At 41.8% G+C, this 16,852-nt stretch overlaps 1 protein-coding gene across 1 annotated transcript in view; it reads left to right on the top strand.

Moving 5' to 3' along the window:
• Positions 1–9,655: 9,655 nt before the first annotated feature.
• PELI2 (pellino E3 ubiquitin protein ligase family member 2) overlaps positions 9,656–16,852 on the top strand; it is a 171,307-nt gene continuing 164,110 nt past the window's right edge. Inside the window, exon 1 of the mRNA XM_032482091.1 lies at positions 9,656–10,252. Within this exon, the coding sequence (XP_032337982.1) occupies positions 10,176–10,252 (77 nt within the window). The 5' untranslated portion in view covers positions 9,656–10,175. The remainder of the gene's footprint in view (positions 10,253–16,852) is intronic.

The following is a 16,852-nucleotide window of genomic DNA, read 5'->3' on the forward strand; positions in this document are numbered from 1 at the left end:
AAATGCCTAGAGGAGGAGGGCGAGAGCAAGGGATTTGATTTTTCAAGATTTTTTTTTTTTTTCCTAGCTTTCAGCATCTGTTGGTCTGGTCATAGAAGAGGACACAGTTAATACAATGCTTAACATTTAATAAAATGTTTTATAATTTCAGAGAAGAAATACATTTGGTTTGCTCAGTTGAGATTCTTTACATCCCTGTCGTGTATTTATGGCTGGTTTTGGTCATCTGTCCATCTTTCTGTCTTATTGACTGCAGTCAATCACAATGCAGGGATTGAGCACAATAAGAGGGGAAAGATGCCTCATATAATTGACTGGTGAGCCAAGCACAGAGAAAGGTTGATAGGAACTTAAATTTATCAGGCAGGTGGATGTTTTATGAATTAACAATTTTGATTTTTTGAGTCTTAGAGTGTTTAATTTACCCATTACTGTGATTAAGCTGGTTTAAGATCTTTCAAAAAGAATTTTAAAATATAGTCTTATTAATTAGCTTAGGAGAGTGGCTGTAACTTCTGTCTCTTATCTGGTGCTCATTCGAACTTTAATTGTTGACTGTGGGAGTTGGTTCCATCTGTGCTGAGCTGTGTGTATCAGTGTGCCCTTGGATTTTTTGTATGAACTGGCACATAGTAGTAGAGATTAGGTCACTCTGCTTCGTGTGTTGGTTTTGCCGCTAAATACTCCCACTCACTGCATGTGTGCCCTTGTAATGACTGTATTTAAGAGATCATGAAAAGATAAGAATAAAACAAACGCATTCAGAATAACTTAAGGTCAAATGGACATTCATCAGCAAGTTGGAGATGGGTGAAACATTAGATCAAAATTTTAGATTTAGCTTTCTGACACCAGCTGATCTTTTAGCACTCCCTCACAATCATGCTATTGTACAGCACCTGACAGTTTAGAAAGCATTCTCATTTGGGTTCATTTCCTATTTAGATTCCAATTTTCTAGCTGCTACAACTGGAACATTTCACAACCAGCAGGAAAGCTGCAGATTGTGGGGCCTCTGCCCACCGGAGTCCTCCCCTTTCCCTCACAGCCCTCATCCTGAGGTCCGGATTTTACCTCCCCAGTGTGAGCCCGTGGGACTCTTGGCTTCCGTCTGTCTCCCCTGCTGTATCTATCATGGTGCCTTAACAGAACAGGTCCTGAGTAAATATTTATCAAGTTAACTTGGTACAGGGCTGCACGAAGCAAGTACAGGAAGCTTCCAACACATGTTTATTGATCCATTATTATTTAATATTTCCACCCCATCCCATAATACTCTTCCTGTAGTTGTATTTACAAATGACAAGACTATATATGTTTTAACATTTTGCAGTATATAACTTACTGTCACGTGCGTTATCTCGTTTGATCTTCTCAAAAACCTTGTGAGCTCCAGAGGCAGGAAATCATTATTCCTATTTCACAGATGGGATAACTAAGGAAGGCATGAAGAGATCAAGTGATGTTGCCTGTATTTGAGTATGCCTTTCTCCTGCCTCAGTTCAACCTCTTTCCTGGAGTCCCTGTCTCAGTGGTGAATGAGAGCAGGAAGGCCTTCTTCTAGGACAAGTTACAAATACCCTTCATTGTTTGCAGTAACTCTGACCTTGGGCTAAGAACATAACAATGAATTCTTTATTCCAAAATCATTAATCATGTAGTTTCTAAAATGTGTATCTTGATTTTGCATTTTGTGGTCTCATGATGTAGGTAAAATTATTAGAAGATGCTATTATTTATTGTTTCAACAACCATCCCCAGCTCTCCAGTATCAAACAGATGCAGTCATTAACTCTGATGCCCTGTACTATCTGGCTCCTACCTACCTCTCCAACTTTCTCTTATGCCCCTTTCCTGCTTATGCAGTAAGCGTCGGCAACCTGAAGTTCTTTCTGTTCCTAACATATACCAAGCTCAGTCCTACTTTAGGGCATTTGCAATTGCTGTACCTTCTGGATGGAATAGTGGTCCTTCAGATCTTGCACAGGTGACTCTGTTTTATCATTCACTCAACTGTGCAAAGGTCTCCTTGAAGAGGCCTGACCCCATCTCCTTGTTAAGCGAAAAAAGTTAGGCATTGAATAGTATGCATGGTGTGTTGCTACTTCTGTGTATGGGTTTTCTTTTTTTTTTAATTATTCACACAAACATATGCAAAGAGTAATACTGGGAAAAGATACAGAAAAAATTGATAGCTGGTTCTACCAGGGAGGAGAACTACAGATTGACAGTGGGATTTAAACATTTTTAACTCTTTTCTATTATATGAATTGTTTACTATCTGTAGCTATTACTTTTTGAAATAATTAGAGCCTTTTAAAAAGAATGAGAAAAAAGAACCCATTGAATTGTCTAAACCTAACGAGTTGGAAACAAATCAGGAATAAATATTTAATATTTCACCTAGATTCAGTAATTCAATTCAACAGGTCCTGGTGAGATAGAGGCTGCTTAAAAGCAGTTTATCTGACAAAAACATAAGGTTTTATTGACCACAAGCTCAATAGGACCCAACCACATGGCTATTAAAAGACTGAATGCCACCACCTCACAGCAGCAGAATACACATGCTTCTCAAGTGCACATGGAACATTCTCCATTATAGATTACATGTTAAAAACCCAAACAAGTTATAATAAATTTAAGGTGATTGAAATTATACCTAGTATCTTTTCTGACCACAGTGGACTGAAACTGGAAATCAATAGCAAAGAAAATTGGAAAGTTCACAAATATTTGGAAATGAAACAACATACTCTTGAGCATCAGTGGGTGAAAGGAATCAAGAGGGAAATTTGAAAATATCTTGAGACAAATGAAAAAAAATACAACATACCAAAACTTATGAGATGCAGCAAAAGCAGGAATAACAGGGAACTTTATGCTGATAAATGTCAACATTAAAAAAAAAAAAAAGGAAGAAGTAGAATCTCAAATATGAAACCTATTTATATGCTTCCAGGAACTAGGAAAAGAAGACCATAAGCCCAAAGTTAGCAGAAGGAAGGCAATAAAGATTAGAGCAGAAATAAGCAAAATAGAAAATAGAAAAACAATAGAAAAAAAATCAATTAAGCTGAGTTGGTTTTTTGAAAAGACAGACAAAATTGACAAGTGTTTAACTAGACTAATTTTAAAAAAAAGAGAGAGAAAGACTCAAATAAATAAAATAAGAAGTGAAAGGGGACATTATTACCAATTCCACAGAAATAAAAAAGAAATGGAGAGTACTATGGATAATTCTACACCAACAAATTGGATAACCTAAAAGAAATGGATAAATTCCAAGAAACATATAACTTAACAAGATTGAATCATGAAGAAATAGAAAATCGGAACAGACCAATTACCAGTAAGGAGATTATATCAGTAATCAAAAAACTTCCCAACAAGGAAAATTCCAGGACCAGATGTCTTCACTGGTGAATTCTACTAAACATTTAAAGATTTAATACCAGTCTTTTTCAGACTCTTTCAAAGAATCGAAGAAGAGAAAACACTTCCAAACTCATTTTATGAAGCTAGTATTACCTTGATTCCAAAGCTGGAAGAATACATACTAAGAAAAGAAAACTATAGGCCCAAACTGAAGAATATAGATGAAAAAATCCTCAACAAAATAGTAGCAAACTAAATCCAGCAGCACATTAAAAGCCTCTTATTCCATGACCAAGTGGGATTTATCCCTGGGATACAAAACAAAGGTGGTTCAACATATGAAAATCAACCAATGTGAGATAGCATATTAACAGAACAAAGGATAAAACAAACTTGTGATTATCTCAACAGATGCAGGAAAAGTTTTTGACAAACCCCAACACTCTTTCTTGATTAAAAACAACAACAACAACAACAAACTAGAATAAAAGAAAATTATCTCAAAATAATAAATGCTGTATATGAAAACCCCACAGCAAACATCATACTCAATAGTGAAAAACTGAAACAATTTCCTCTACGATCAGGAACAAGACATGGATACTCACTCTTGCCACTTCTATTCAACATAGTACTGGATGTTCAAGCCTGAGCTATTAGGCAAGAAAAAGAAATAAAATGCATTCAAATCAGAAAAGAAGTGAAATATCTGTACATTGATGACAAGATCTTATATGTTGAAAATCCTAAAAATTCTACAAAAACACCATTAGAACTAATAAATGAATTCAGTTGAAGGATACAAAATCAATATGTTTAGGAGTTTGAGATTTGCAAACATTAGCCACTATATATAAAAATAGATTAAAAAAACAAATTTCTTCTGTGTAGCACAGGGAACTATATTCAAAATCTTGGAATAACCTTTAATGAAAAAGAATTTGAAAACAAATACATGTATGTATATGCATGCCTGGGACATTGTGCTGTAAACCAGAAACTGACACATTGTAACTGACTATACTTCAATAAGAACAAACAAAAAAATCAATATATAAAAATTGTTGTATTTCTACACACTAACAATGAACTACGAGAAAAAGAAATTAAGAAAACAGAACCATTTACAATAGCATCAAAAAGAATAAAATACTAAGGAATAAACTTAACCAAGGAGGCAAAAAGACTTGTACACTGAAAACTATAAAATATTAATAAGAGACATGAGAGAGGACACAAATAAATGGAAAGACATCCTGTGTTCATAGATTAAAGGAATTAATATTGTTAAAATGTCCATACTACCCAAAGCAATCTATAGATTCAATGCAACCTCTATCACATGCAAAAGAATGAAATTGGACCCTTATCTTACACCATACACAAAAATCAACTCAAAATGGATTAAAGACTTAAACATAAGACCTGAAACTGTAAAATTCTTAGAAGAAAGCCAAGGGGAAAGCTTTGTAATATTGATCTTGGCAATGATTTCTTGGATATGATACCAAAAAGCACCAGCAACAAAAGCAAAAATAGATGAATGGGACTACATTAAGCTAAAAAAGCTTCTCCACAATAAAGGAAGCAGGCAACCTACAGAATGGGAGAAAATATTTGCTAACCATATATCTGATAAGGGGTTATTATCCAAAATATATAAAAAGCTCATATAACTCAGTAGCAAAAAACCAAATAACCCTACTTAAAAATGGGCAAGGGAACTGAACAGACATTTCCCCAAAGAAGATAAACATACAACAGATATGTGAAAAGATGCTGAACATCACTATCATCAGGGAAATGCAAAATAAAACCACAATGAGATATCACCTCATGCCTTTATGATGTTCAATATCAAAAAACCCCCAAAAATGGCAAATGTTGACAAGAATATAGATACATTGGAACCTCTGTGCCCAGTTGATGGGGATGTAAAATGATGATGGTAAAATAGTATGGAGCTTCCTCAAAAAATTAAAAATAGAACTACCATATGATCCAGCAGTCCCACATCTGGGACTCAAAAGAATTTACTCAAAAGAATTGAAATCAGGTTCTCAAAGAGATATGCACTCCTATGTTCACTGAAGCATTATTCACAATAGCCAAGAGGTGAAAACAATGTAAATGTCTATCAATGGATGACTTGATAAAAAAAAAAAAGTAGTGTATACATATGATGGGATATTATTCAGCCATAAAAAGAAGGAAATCCTGTCCTATGCTGTGTCATGGATGAAACTTGTGGACAGTTTGTTAAAAAATAAGTCAGTCACAGAAGGACAAATACTGTATGATTCTACTGATAAGAAGTATCTTAGGTTGTCAAACTCACGGCAGTAGACAGTACAACGGTGGTTGCTAGGGGCAGTGGGAAAGGAGAAATGAGTTACTGTTCAGTGGGTATACGTTCACTAGTCTTGCAAGATGAAAAAGTTCTAGAGATCTGCTCTACAACATTGTGCTTATGGTAAACAATCCTGTACTGTACTCTAAACATTTTGTTGAGGGTAGATCTCACGTTATGTGTTTTCTACCACAATTTAAAAAAAAAAGTGAGTGCACCTCACAATTGTAATAAAAACATGCAAATAAAAATTATCACCTGTCACATTAGTGAGGGATTAAAAATGCTGGTGAGAGTTCCCTGAGGCAGGCTCTCTCATTATTACTAGTTGTAGGATAACTTGGCAGGCACAGTCATTTTGAAAAACGCTTAGGAAATATGCATCAAAGTGTACTGAATTTTTTATACCCCTTGATGTAATCATTTTACTTGTAGGAAACTCTTCTCATGCAGTAATGACTACTGTAAATATGTTTCTTATTTAGAAGACCCCAAATTAGGAATCTTCCCAATGTTTCATAAGAGGAGGATGGTTAGTAGATGTTGATATACATGATGAAACAACAAAAATAATTATGATGTTTTAGTGACAAGAGAGAACTACTCACAATGTATTAAGAGAAAAAAGGGAGGATAACACTGTGTGAAGGGTGATTATATCACAATATGTAAAAAAATTAAAAATTAAAAAGACAAAGGAAATACATAAAAATGTTGTATAGGGTTGTTTCTGGGTAACGAGACCATGAGTGATTTAAATAAGATTTTAAAAAATCCTTTTTTTCATGTTTTCCAAACTTCTGAGAAGGAGCTTGTATTACTTTTGCAATCAAGAAAAAAAATCTATATATAATTTAAAAATCAAATGTGATCTAAAGTTTCATGAAAAAAAAAAGATGTTTGTCCAAACTTTTATTTTTGAAAGTATCTTCTTACTCTTTAGTCTTTGCAAACATAAATATGTAAGGTAGAATGGAGAGTGACTGAAAATTATACTGTTTATTCTAGGGATACTGGAAGGCATTTGATTGATTTTATTTAAGGTATGGTTAAGACAAACATAAACTTCTTCATGAAATCTTTTCATTCCAGCTTAGAAGGGATAGACCTAACCTGGGGGAGATACCAGGAGAAAGCCTGACATTATTTATTGGTGAAGTTAACATATGGCCATACGTAGTCCAAGAAGCAGCATCAGCTCCCTCTGGGATGCTGTGAGTGGGTCTTCAGGAGGGTGGTTTAGGAGAGACACAAATGGAGTGGCAAGCAGGGAAGGTAAAGGGGGCCTGCCCTGGCAGCCGGGTCAGTCAAACTCACCCTGGCTTTCAGTGGGTTGGCAGATGGCATAGCCAGATTGTCCCACCAGCCTGCAGCTACTAACTAAAACAATTACATTCAAGAAGAGATAAATTCATGCTACAATCAGATTCCTAATATCAGCAGGGGACGGTGGGGGTAATGTTGTAATTGGCTTAAGTTGTGAACAGAAATCTCTAATGAGGGCTGGACAGAGAAAGGTGCAAGCTGGCTTCTACGGGAACAGCAGCCACCAACTGTCTGAGAAAATCATCTATCTATCCCCACCACTCTTCCCCCCCCCCCAGCCCTGCCATTTGATTCCACTTGAGAAATGTTTTTGTTTTTGTTTTTTTTACTTTCACTCATATATTTCCTTGAACTCAGACAAAGCAAATTGGGGGATCTTGGGCCCAATCTAGAAAACAGATATGGTTTTGGTGGGCCCACGCTGTGCTTAAAACAAAGAAAAATCTGAATGAGTTGCCTACAATTAAAAGTTGGGAGATTTGGCATAAAACTCAGGATTTGGGCTTTTTAAAAATGTTAAATTTAGCAACAGTAAGATGTTATTGTCACCTGGCAACAGTTAGCTGGAGAGGAGTGGCCAATGCCTCTCTGAGATGGCATAATCTCACCAATTTGCCACAGTCCTCACTCAGCCCTTTTGCTCATTTAGATTTCTATTCCTGACCGCTGTCTGCATTCCTGAGGCTTTCAGGTGTCAAGGTGATTCACAAAACTGGTTTGCAGCCCTGATTGCCTAGGATAAAAAAGCTTTCAATGCTACAAAAACTCATTCAAAGCAAAGCTTCCTGTAAGTAACTCTGTCTGATAAAGACAGACCTGATAAAGGACTTAAAACAAGCTCAAAGACATGCAGGGAGAGCAGAGAGAGATGGCCCTCTGGGAATCAGGGGAATCATGTGCAGACAGCTAGAATGGAGGTCCTGCGAAGATTGGGACATCCTATGGGAAACCCTCAGCCTAGAGTTTGGAACTTAGTAGGAGGTTAATAAATGTTTGTTTCCATCTTGCTAAGAGCAGATGCAGAGCACAGCAAGGAGGAAATGGAGCCAGAATAGTGTAATGCAATGCACAAAAGCACAGCATGCCAAGAGAGAAGGAGGGAGGAGGTAATTGTAGCCTAGAGAGCAATAGCAGCAACCGTATGAGCCTAGAGAAGTTAGAAGGACAGAGCCAGGTACTATAATAACTGGAGGCGTCATAACTGCGGCATGATTCTGGTAGTTCTCTGCTAGTCACACAGCTATGTGGTAAGTAGGAGCATAGAGTAGGTAGATGAAGACAACATTAATCAAGCAGAAATTCAGACAGAAATTCATACCAAGACACTGGTGATGAGAAGGTAGTCAACCCTTTAGTGAAGGATTCTTGGTTAAAACTGTAACATATATATGTATATATACATATATTACAGAGAATATGTAAAATATGCAGAATAGCTGTGTTCAGTTGAAGTATAGAATTTTTATACTTAGGTGAAGTAAGTTAATTCTTTAAAATTCTTTTCCCTGCTTGGCTTACCAATGCTATGGCTTTAATTACTTTGAAATAATTTATTTCTAAGGCCCCAATTTAAGAAAATCAGTTACTAACAAGTAAAATTTCTTGCAGCATCATGTCACTACAGTAATAACCTGCCAGAGAATGTTAGACAAAGGGTGCTGAACAGCGATGGAAGGTTATTGATGCAATTATTTTTTCCCCTAGCCCTTTACTTAGGGTCATAGCCAATCAGCCACTGTTTATGCATAGGGTAGTTTTAGCAGTATTTATTTCTTTAAATATTTAACAGTCTTGAGAGGCTGTGACTGACAATAACATGTAGCATTTCCAGCATATTCTGAGTGCTTCATAAATGGTAAAACAATAAAATCCTGCATGATGAAAAACAGCAGTCAGTAAATCTATTATGCTGTAAAATATTTTAAAGCTATAGTAGTAACTATTTAGAAAAGCATAAGAAACAAACATAATGCATTGGCTAAACTATGATAAGAAAGGAACATTTATAGTCACTAAAAAGTTCACCTAAATAATTTCTTCTTAAGTTCCTTAGGGAATTGAGAGATGGTATGGGAAAAGTGGATAGACTATGGATTAAAAAAAACCTTTTTTTTGAACCGCGTGGAGCTCTGCTGACGACAAAGCAGGTTTCTAAATTCTGCACAATAGCAGGGTGCTCCAATTGCCTTCAAAACTCTCTAATGCAGTGCCAATTGGCAAAGCCCACCAAGTTTCTGGACGTCTTCAAGCTTTGAAGGACTTGGTTTTGTAAGAGGAGGTACCCAGGTGCGCGTGTGCGACACCTCCGGGTGTGTCCTGCGACACACTGACACCGGGAAAGCAAATGCTCTTATACCCCGAGAGCGTTTTTTATTTACAGATAACTAAAGCAGGGAAAACTAAGCTAGGCTTGGAAACCTTGACTGCTGTGCTTCCGGAATCCTGCGCAGCCTTCAGCCGCTAGGGAACTCGGCGGCCAGGGCTGAGGACCCCGCACTGTTAAGTTTGGGGAAGGAAGCGAGGAAAAAAAATAGAGCTGCTCCTTTAAGAACTTCCTTTCCCTTTTACTCTATGTTTACATAACACGGGGGCGATCCACGGCGGGCCCGAGGCGGGCGGGGAGTGGACGCGGGCGGCCCCACGCGCCGGGGGAGGGGGCGCCGGGAGGCGAGGGGCTAGCGGCGTCTCGCGGAGGGCGGGGCGGCTCCCACCTGCCCGCACGCCGGCCGGGCAGCTCCGCGGTCCCCGCCCCTCCCCCGCTGCCCCCGCTCCTCCCTCGCTGGCTCGCTCCCTCCCTTCCTCCCTCCCCCAGGGCTTCGGCGGCAGCGGGCGTCGGCGGCGGCGGCGGCACTCGGCGCGGGTAGGTCCCCCTGCTGCCCGGTCCCATTTGTTGCGGAGTCTGGCTCGGGGCGGCCGCGGCACGCGGAGCTCCAGAAGAGCCCGACAGGGCAGCCGCGCAGCCACGACGGAGCAGCCGCGGGACTGGCCTCCCCGAGCCCCCTTCGCCGCCGTGCCCTTCCCCGGCGCGCTCACTCCCTTCTCAGGATGGGATTGTAGCGGCGGCGCGGACTCGGCGGGGATCGCGGCGGAGGCGGCGGCGGCGGCGGCCGAGCGGGGCTCCATGTTTTCCCCCGGCCAGGAGGAGCACTGCGCCCCCAATAAGGAGCCGGTGAAATACGGGGAGCTGGTGGTGCTGGGGTAAGTCCGCGGGATCCCCGACCCGGGGAGCTTGGGGGCAGGCGGCGAGCGCTTCGGTCCGCGCGCCCGCATCCCGGAGCAGGGCCAGCAGGGTGGCTCGGGGGCTCTGGGAATCTCCAGGTTGCTTTGGCCAGCGGGAGCGGCTGGGAGGGCTGGGACGGCGGGCGCGGGGTCAGGATGCCCCCATCGGCACGCGCGGGGCGCTGCGGCGGGTATCGGGATGCGCTATCCGCGCCAGGGACGGCGGCGGAGCAAGTCGCGGATCGGAGCCGAACTGCGGCGACCCCTCGCCCCGCGGGGCGTAGCGCTCGGGGACCAAGTCCTCGGCAGTACCGTGGGGACAGGGACTTGACTCCCCAGCGCGCCCCCATTGGGGGAGAGGGGATGGGGGTCGGGGCTGAGGTGGTACCGTCACAGACGCCTCTTGGTGTCGAAGGAGACCTCCGGACTTGACGAAGCTGAGAGGCCCCTGGGGGCCCTCTGTCCCCGTTTACTGGGAGCCCCCGGCCCGGAACTCCGAGCGCGGCACTGCAGCAGCTCGGGCCGCCGAGGGCAGTGGGATCCGCGCGGGGGGCGACCGCGGGCAGCGTTTTGCATATTGTTATGGTGACCGCCTAGGCAGCCTCAGCCGGAGGGCATTGAACTGGCTGTGACCCGGGCGGGCAGGCAGGCCCCTGGCTCTCCCCGCCCGGAGCGCCCAAGTAGTGAGCCGGAGCGCCGCTCGCTGCGCCGGACCGGGCTCCAGGGCGCCGGACCGCATCCCCTCCATCCCTCTGTCCCGCGCTGCGGCCTCGCAGACGTCCTCCCAGCGGCGGGGAGCTCGCCAGCCGCCAGCCGCCAGCCTCGCCTCCCTCGCCTGCCTCGGCTCCCTCTCCGCTTGTGAAAACCACATTTGGAAGACAGTAATTATCTACAATCGTTAAGCGGCAGCAATTAGAGATTTCATCTACTTCCTGAGTTTCCTTGTGACATTTCTATTGTTTACCCTTAATAAGCCAGGAGAAAGGCTTCGCTGGATTAAACAGGATAAAGTGGGCAGTGAAAGGGGAGTGGAATGGGGAGGGGGTAGTGAGGGAAACTCGGGAGGAGCAACTTGGGTTTAGTTTTGGAGGAGAAAGGCTTAGCTTTTCCTATGGATTTGTCACTCCCGGAAACCCGCGCTTTTGTCCCTCTCTGTTGCAAGACCTGTATTCTCAGCATCATGGGTGCTGAAAGGTAGGCTTAGCGCATGGAAGACGTGTGAAGAGACATGGGTATGGGAAAACTCAGGACACTCTGAAAAATGTGTTTTGATAACTGAATACCTTGAAGTAAGTGCCGACTTAAAAATAATTTTAAAGGGAAGAAATTTTTAAGACAAGCTTCCAGACACAGTACAGCTCAAAGCTGTCTAGTACTCTTTACTTTGTTGCTGCAGTGTTAGGTGGAGTATCATTGGAAATCTCATTACCAATTGAAGCTGTTTGCCGATAAGCGTTTCTCTCACCTGCATCTAATTGCACTTAAAAGGCAGATGTCAGGGTTCACCGGAGGGAGAGTGGAATGGCAGAAAAAAAAAAAGCCGGAGTTTAGCTTGTCTTATGTAATATCAGCCCAGCCTAATATTGTGCAGTTTAGTTTTGTTTGCGTGGCTGGCTTCAAAGTATGTTTAACATTGTGAACCTGACACGAAAGATTAACTGAGGCCAGAACTTTATTTCATTATTTCCTTTTGAGGAAATCAACGTTGAGATGTTTCATGAAAGCCCTGTGTGAGCGGGCCTGGAGAGGGTTTTGTGCTCAGAGCTAAAAGTGCAGGGCATTCCAAAGCCCCGAAAAGGATTTATCCCTTGGATTGTCCTCCTGTCACAGGCTTACTCTAAAGTAGGCTATGTAAATGCGTTGCCCGTTGCGTGTGCTCTGTCCTTCATGAATGCTTTTCCAGGAGACGCTTAGTATGACGTACTTGGCACTTACTTTAATATTTCGGACTGCTCAGCAGTTATTTGTGCACCTACTATGTGCCAGTGCTGTTTAGGCGTGGAGGATCCAGCATTGAACACGGAGCCCTCATTTTAGTGTGGAGTGGCGGTTATAAACAAGGAGACATGTAAACAAATGAATAATAAATGGCAGTCTCAGGTGTTGTCAAGTTCTCAACAGAGGTGGGTGAATTTAGGAAATGTCTGCTTTAGGCATGTCTTGCTTTCTTTAGCTAGGAGGTCAGGGAAGGTCTCTCTGAGGAAGTGAAAGGTGAGTTGAGACTGGAACCTGAGAAGATGCTAATCTGGTTTTGGAATACTTGAGGAGAACTGTGGCCTTTTTCTATTTTCTAGAGTAGGTTTCAGACTCTAGCAATATGGGACACATTGAAGAACGCAGGGGAAATAGTGAGAAGGGTGGTAGACTTTAAAGAGACCCTTATTAATCATTATTCCACTCTCAGGACTTGAGACAGTGCCCTCCCTCTTAAAACAACAATGATGAACAAATAAAAATTGTTATCAACTTTCCATGTCTAATCCTCTAGGACATAAATAATGGTGGAGAATTTCTAGTAGATTTTCTTGCTGATAAAATTAATTTTGAGATCTAAAGATGTTCAGTATTGATATTGATAGAAGCTTTGGCCTATAAAATACAGTGCATTCTTCATTAAAAAAACTTGCATAATTGTCTTTTTGTTCTCTTCTAAACTCATAGTAAAATGTTGCTAAGAAATCCTGGAAAGCATGCTGAGGAGCAATATATGTGTATGTCAACTTCCATATACAAATACTGTGTCTTTTTATCTGTTATACAATATTAAGGGAATTGCCAGCTAATGAGGATTTTAGTAGGGTCATCATTTTCTTGGCAGATTGGTGGAATTTAATTATTTCATGATTCCAATCCACGAATGTAGCATAGCCACAACTCTTTGTTGTGTCCATTATGTAATTGAAGGCAGAGAAAATGACTGGTCTACCTGTCAGGTCTTATTTGTTGTGAATTCTAGACCTGGCTCAAATGTTCAAGTTCAGGACGTGTGTCAGGATTTGAGAGGCAGTGCGGCATAGTTTGTGGGGAGAGGATGAACCAGCAGCCAGGAGACCCGGATTGAATTCCTGCTTTCTTGCCCACTGGCTTCATGAGAGTGGCTTAGTCCATCACCCTCTCTCTGTTTCTGTGGCAGTAATGAAACATGACTGGATTAGATAGTTACCAAGGGTCTTTCTGGACTGCACCCTGTAATATTGTTCATTGACTCAGATGTGGACAATGTATAGTTAACATCTTCCAGGTAGCCCAGCATGTGTAGATTTTGTATATTCCTAAGGTGATGGTGCTAGGATTTGAATGGGTACTGTGTTTCAACAGCAGAAAAGACTGATGTTGTGATTACTTTTTTTGAAGTGGATATGTGCAAACTAGGTGTTTTTTGAAGTTGTAATGGTGTACATATATTTGGCACATTGGTGTTAAGTTGTACATGAGGGTGTTTAAAATTTGGTAAAACTTTATGTTCCAAGTTTAAGGAAGGAAGTGATGTTTTGAAATAAAGTTTAGTCGGCTGAAATAACCAGCATAAGTAACAGATGATCCAGTGATGAAGGTTTGAGAACCAAAAAGGCCCTAAAAGATACTGGTACATGTTCAGCCCTTTTATTTTACTGATGAAGAAACTGAGGCTCTGGGAAGGAAGGAGATTTGTTCAAGTTCAGAGTTGAGATGGGTCACTGCACTGCCGGGTCACTATTTTCCCCATGTCGGGGCAGATTCCAGCAAATGTTCAGTTTTGTTTGTTTTTTTTTTTGGAACTTGCATGAGGGGAGCTGAATCTCTTTCTGGATTCAATTTGAAACATGCAGCTCTCTTGCTGACTAATGGCCCATCATGGTTTTTGGAAAAAAAATAGTGCTTACTCCTCACAGTTAAATGGATCATGCATTTCTTTTTCATTTGATGCTTCACAAAATGTATTTTTATTGGCTATCTCAACCGAAGATTTTTAACCTAGGGTCCACAGATAGAATCCAGGGAGTCCTTGAACTTGGATGGGCGGAAAATACACCTTTATTTTTACTCTACTCAAACTAAAATTTAGCATTTCATGCCATTATGCATATTGGTAACAAATAGACCTGCTGCTGGATTTGTTACTTAGTTGGTAATCCAGAAATATATCTATTATTGCATCATAACTTAGAACTATCTTGATAACTAAGTATAATTGATGTCATTTTTAATCCTTTGTGTTGTATTTTATGCATTTAAAAATATTTTTCTGAAAAAGGCTTGATAGGGTTTATCAGACTGCCAAGGGGATCCTTGGCACAAACAAGGGTTAAGAACTTCTGCAGATATGACTCAAAAAGTGAAGTATTATAGTCAAAACTGATGAAGGGCTAGAAAAGGTACCTCAGGAGGTAGCTGCCTTTTCCCCTTTGGCCTGTGCAGCATTTTATCAGGTAAGACGAAGAAGACTGTTGCTGAAAGTTGCTGGTCTTTATTTTTTTTTAAACAATCAGCCCTGGAATTTTAGATGCCCGTTTTTGTCTTAACCTTGGCACTTTGCCTTGACCCCTCCCCTTGGTAGTAATAAGAAACCTTAAAATACCCCCTAACACTTTTTCTTTTCTCATCCTCGTCTAATTTGGGCCCAAAGACATCAAACACTAGTATCCTTTATAGACTAAAAGGTCTTTGAACTTTTTTCTTTTTAAATAAAACAAAATCTTGGCTGTCACTCAGCATGTGGGGTGATCTGAAGAGCCCAGATCTGTTTGTGTGGACGGACTGTCTAATTCTGTAGGCTGTTAAGGGTCACAATGTGACTGGCTTTGGGTTGCTATATTTTCCTTTACTAACTTTAGCCTTGTTTGGAGTATGTGGCTGTCTGTGTGGTTTCTTGTCTGGCTCTCTCAGATTTATTTGTTTCTCTCTTTGACACCCCAAGCCTGAAACCTTCATTAGGACTTTTCATTTTTGGTTGTATTTCATCATGTGACCAATATTTGGGGATGCTTTGGGTAAACAAAAATAAAACCAGTGGATTCAGGTTCCAGCAACTTTACCAAAACATATTTTAGCAAAAAGATGAAACGTGTACACAGAAAAGACCAAAAAGCCAAAAACATGCCAGTTGCTATATCTGAGGGAGACCGATATTGTCACACTGAGGCAGTGGTTTTGTGTCTGCTGTACAGGGATCAGCGACGTGGCGTCCCTGGAGTAAGCATGTGGGCCACAGATTGACTTTTGAATGGAGACAGCAGCCCTTGATGGACCTCATTGGTATGGAAGAAAAGGAACTGAGAAGGAATTTCTGATATCTTCTGATTTAATTACAGGTTGCTCCTGGGGTGGGCAGAATCTATTTTATAAAAAGAAAATTGAGGGTAAGAATGATTCTGTTATTAGTTCTTACTGAGCCTATTGTCACCTGCATCTTCTGGAAAATAAAATAACAGAAGGGAAAGTGCTTCTTAGTTCTTAGCTTGGTCTAAATCAGCTGTTCTCAAGCTCTGTCTCAGCCTCCTCATATGTGATGATCAGTTTTGAGGTATGTGGCCAGTAATTTATGACCTGTAATAAAGTGTGGATCTTTCAAATGATTCCAAGATGTCCCGTTAATAATGTCATTTTACCCACTTGCATTCTGCTGTGTTTTCCCAAGTGGGAGAGAAAGAGGTGGAGTTATATCAGGCAAGCCAGGAGTTTTTTCATTCAACAAATATTTATTGGGATGGTACTCTTCCAGGCACGGGGATGCAGCAAGACAAGGCAGACTCTTGAATTGCCGTCTTCGTCTTGTTATGGCCTCTTAGGGAACAGCTCTTACACATATACAGTTTATTTATTTATTCCACAAGTATTTGTGCATCTACTCCACGTTGGGTGCTGTCCTCAGCACTAAGGGTTGCAGTAGGTGAACCAGACAGGTATCATCTCTGCTGCTCTAATCCTCCATAGAAAGCAATTTAGAGCATAAGCTGTGATGGGGGACACATTAGCAGGATCACCTCACCCTGTGCCAGCTGAGACAGGGACAGTCAGGCAGAGGCTGAGGGGAAAGAGTGCTCTGGGAAGAGGATCCACAGGATTCTAAGACCCAGAAGTGAGCACATATACTCCTTTGAGGAATGCAGAAAAGCCCTGAATGGCTGGAAGAGAGTGGGTGGATGAAATAATGTGAGGGATGAGGGTGGGGGGGGCAGGTCCAGAAGGATTTTGGACTTTATCCTAAGGGTATGGGAGACTGTAGCAGGTTTTCAGCTCTGAAACAGGAGAGGAGAGGGCACTTCTGTGAAGAGGGCTGCAGCAGCCGGGGGTGGAGGGAGAAGCTCAGACACACAGGGAATGAACCAAAGGGGCTGAGTGTGAGCCAGCAGCTGTCTGGGCTCCAGTTTCTGGTTCCTGTCCCAGATGCACCCACTGCCCAGGAGTCCGAGTTACCGGCCATTCATTAAGTGACCCAGGCATTGGGCTGTATACAGTAGGACTGAGATAGACAGCCCTGCCTGCACAGAGCTTACCTTTCAGTGGGAGAGGTGGGCGGTGCAGGTGAACCACAGGCTGGGGGAGACAGTGTTAATTCCAGAGAGTGCCAGGAGCGGGGACGAAGTGATAGTATGGGGG

The sequence above is a fragment of the Camelus ferus genome, chromosome 6, assembly GCF_009834535.1.
Source record: "Camelus ferus isolate YT-003-E chromosome 6, BCGSAC_Cfer_1.0, whole genome shotgun sequence".
NCBI classification, from domain to species: domain Eukaryota; kingdom Metazoa; phylum Chordata; class Mammalia; order Artiodactyla; family Camelidae; genus Camelus; species Camelus ferus.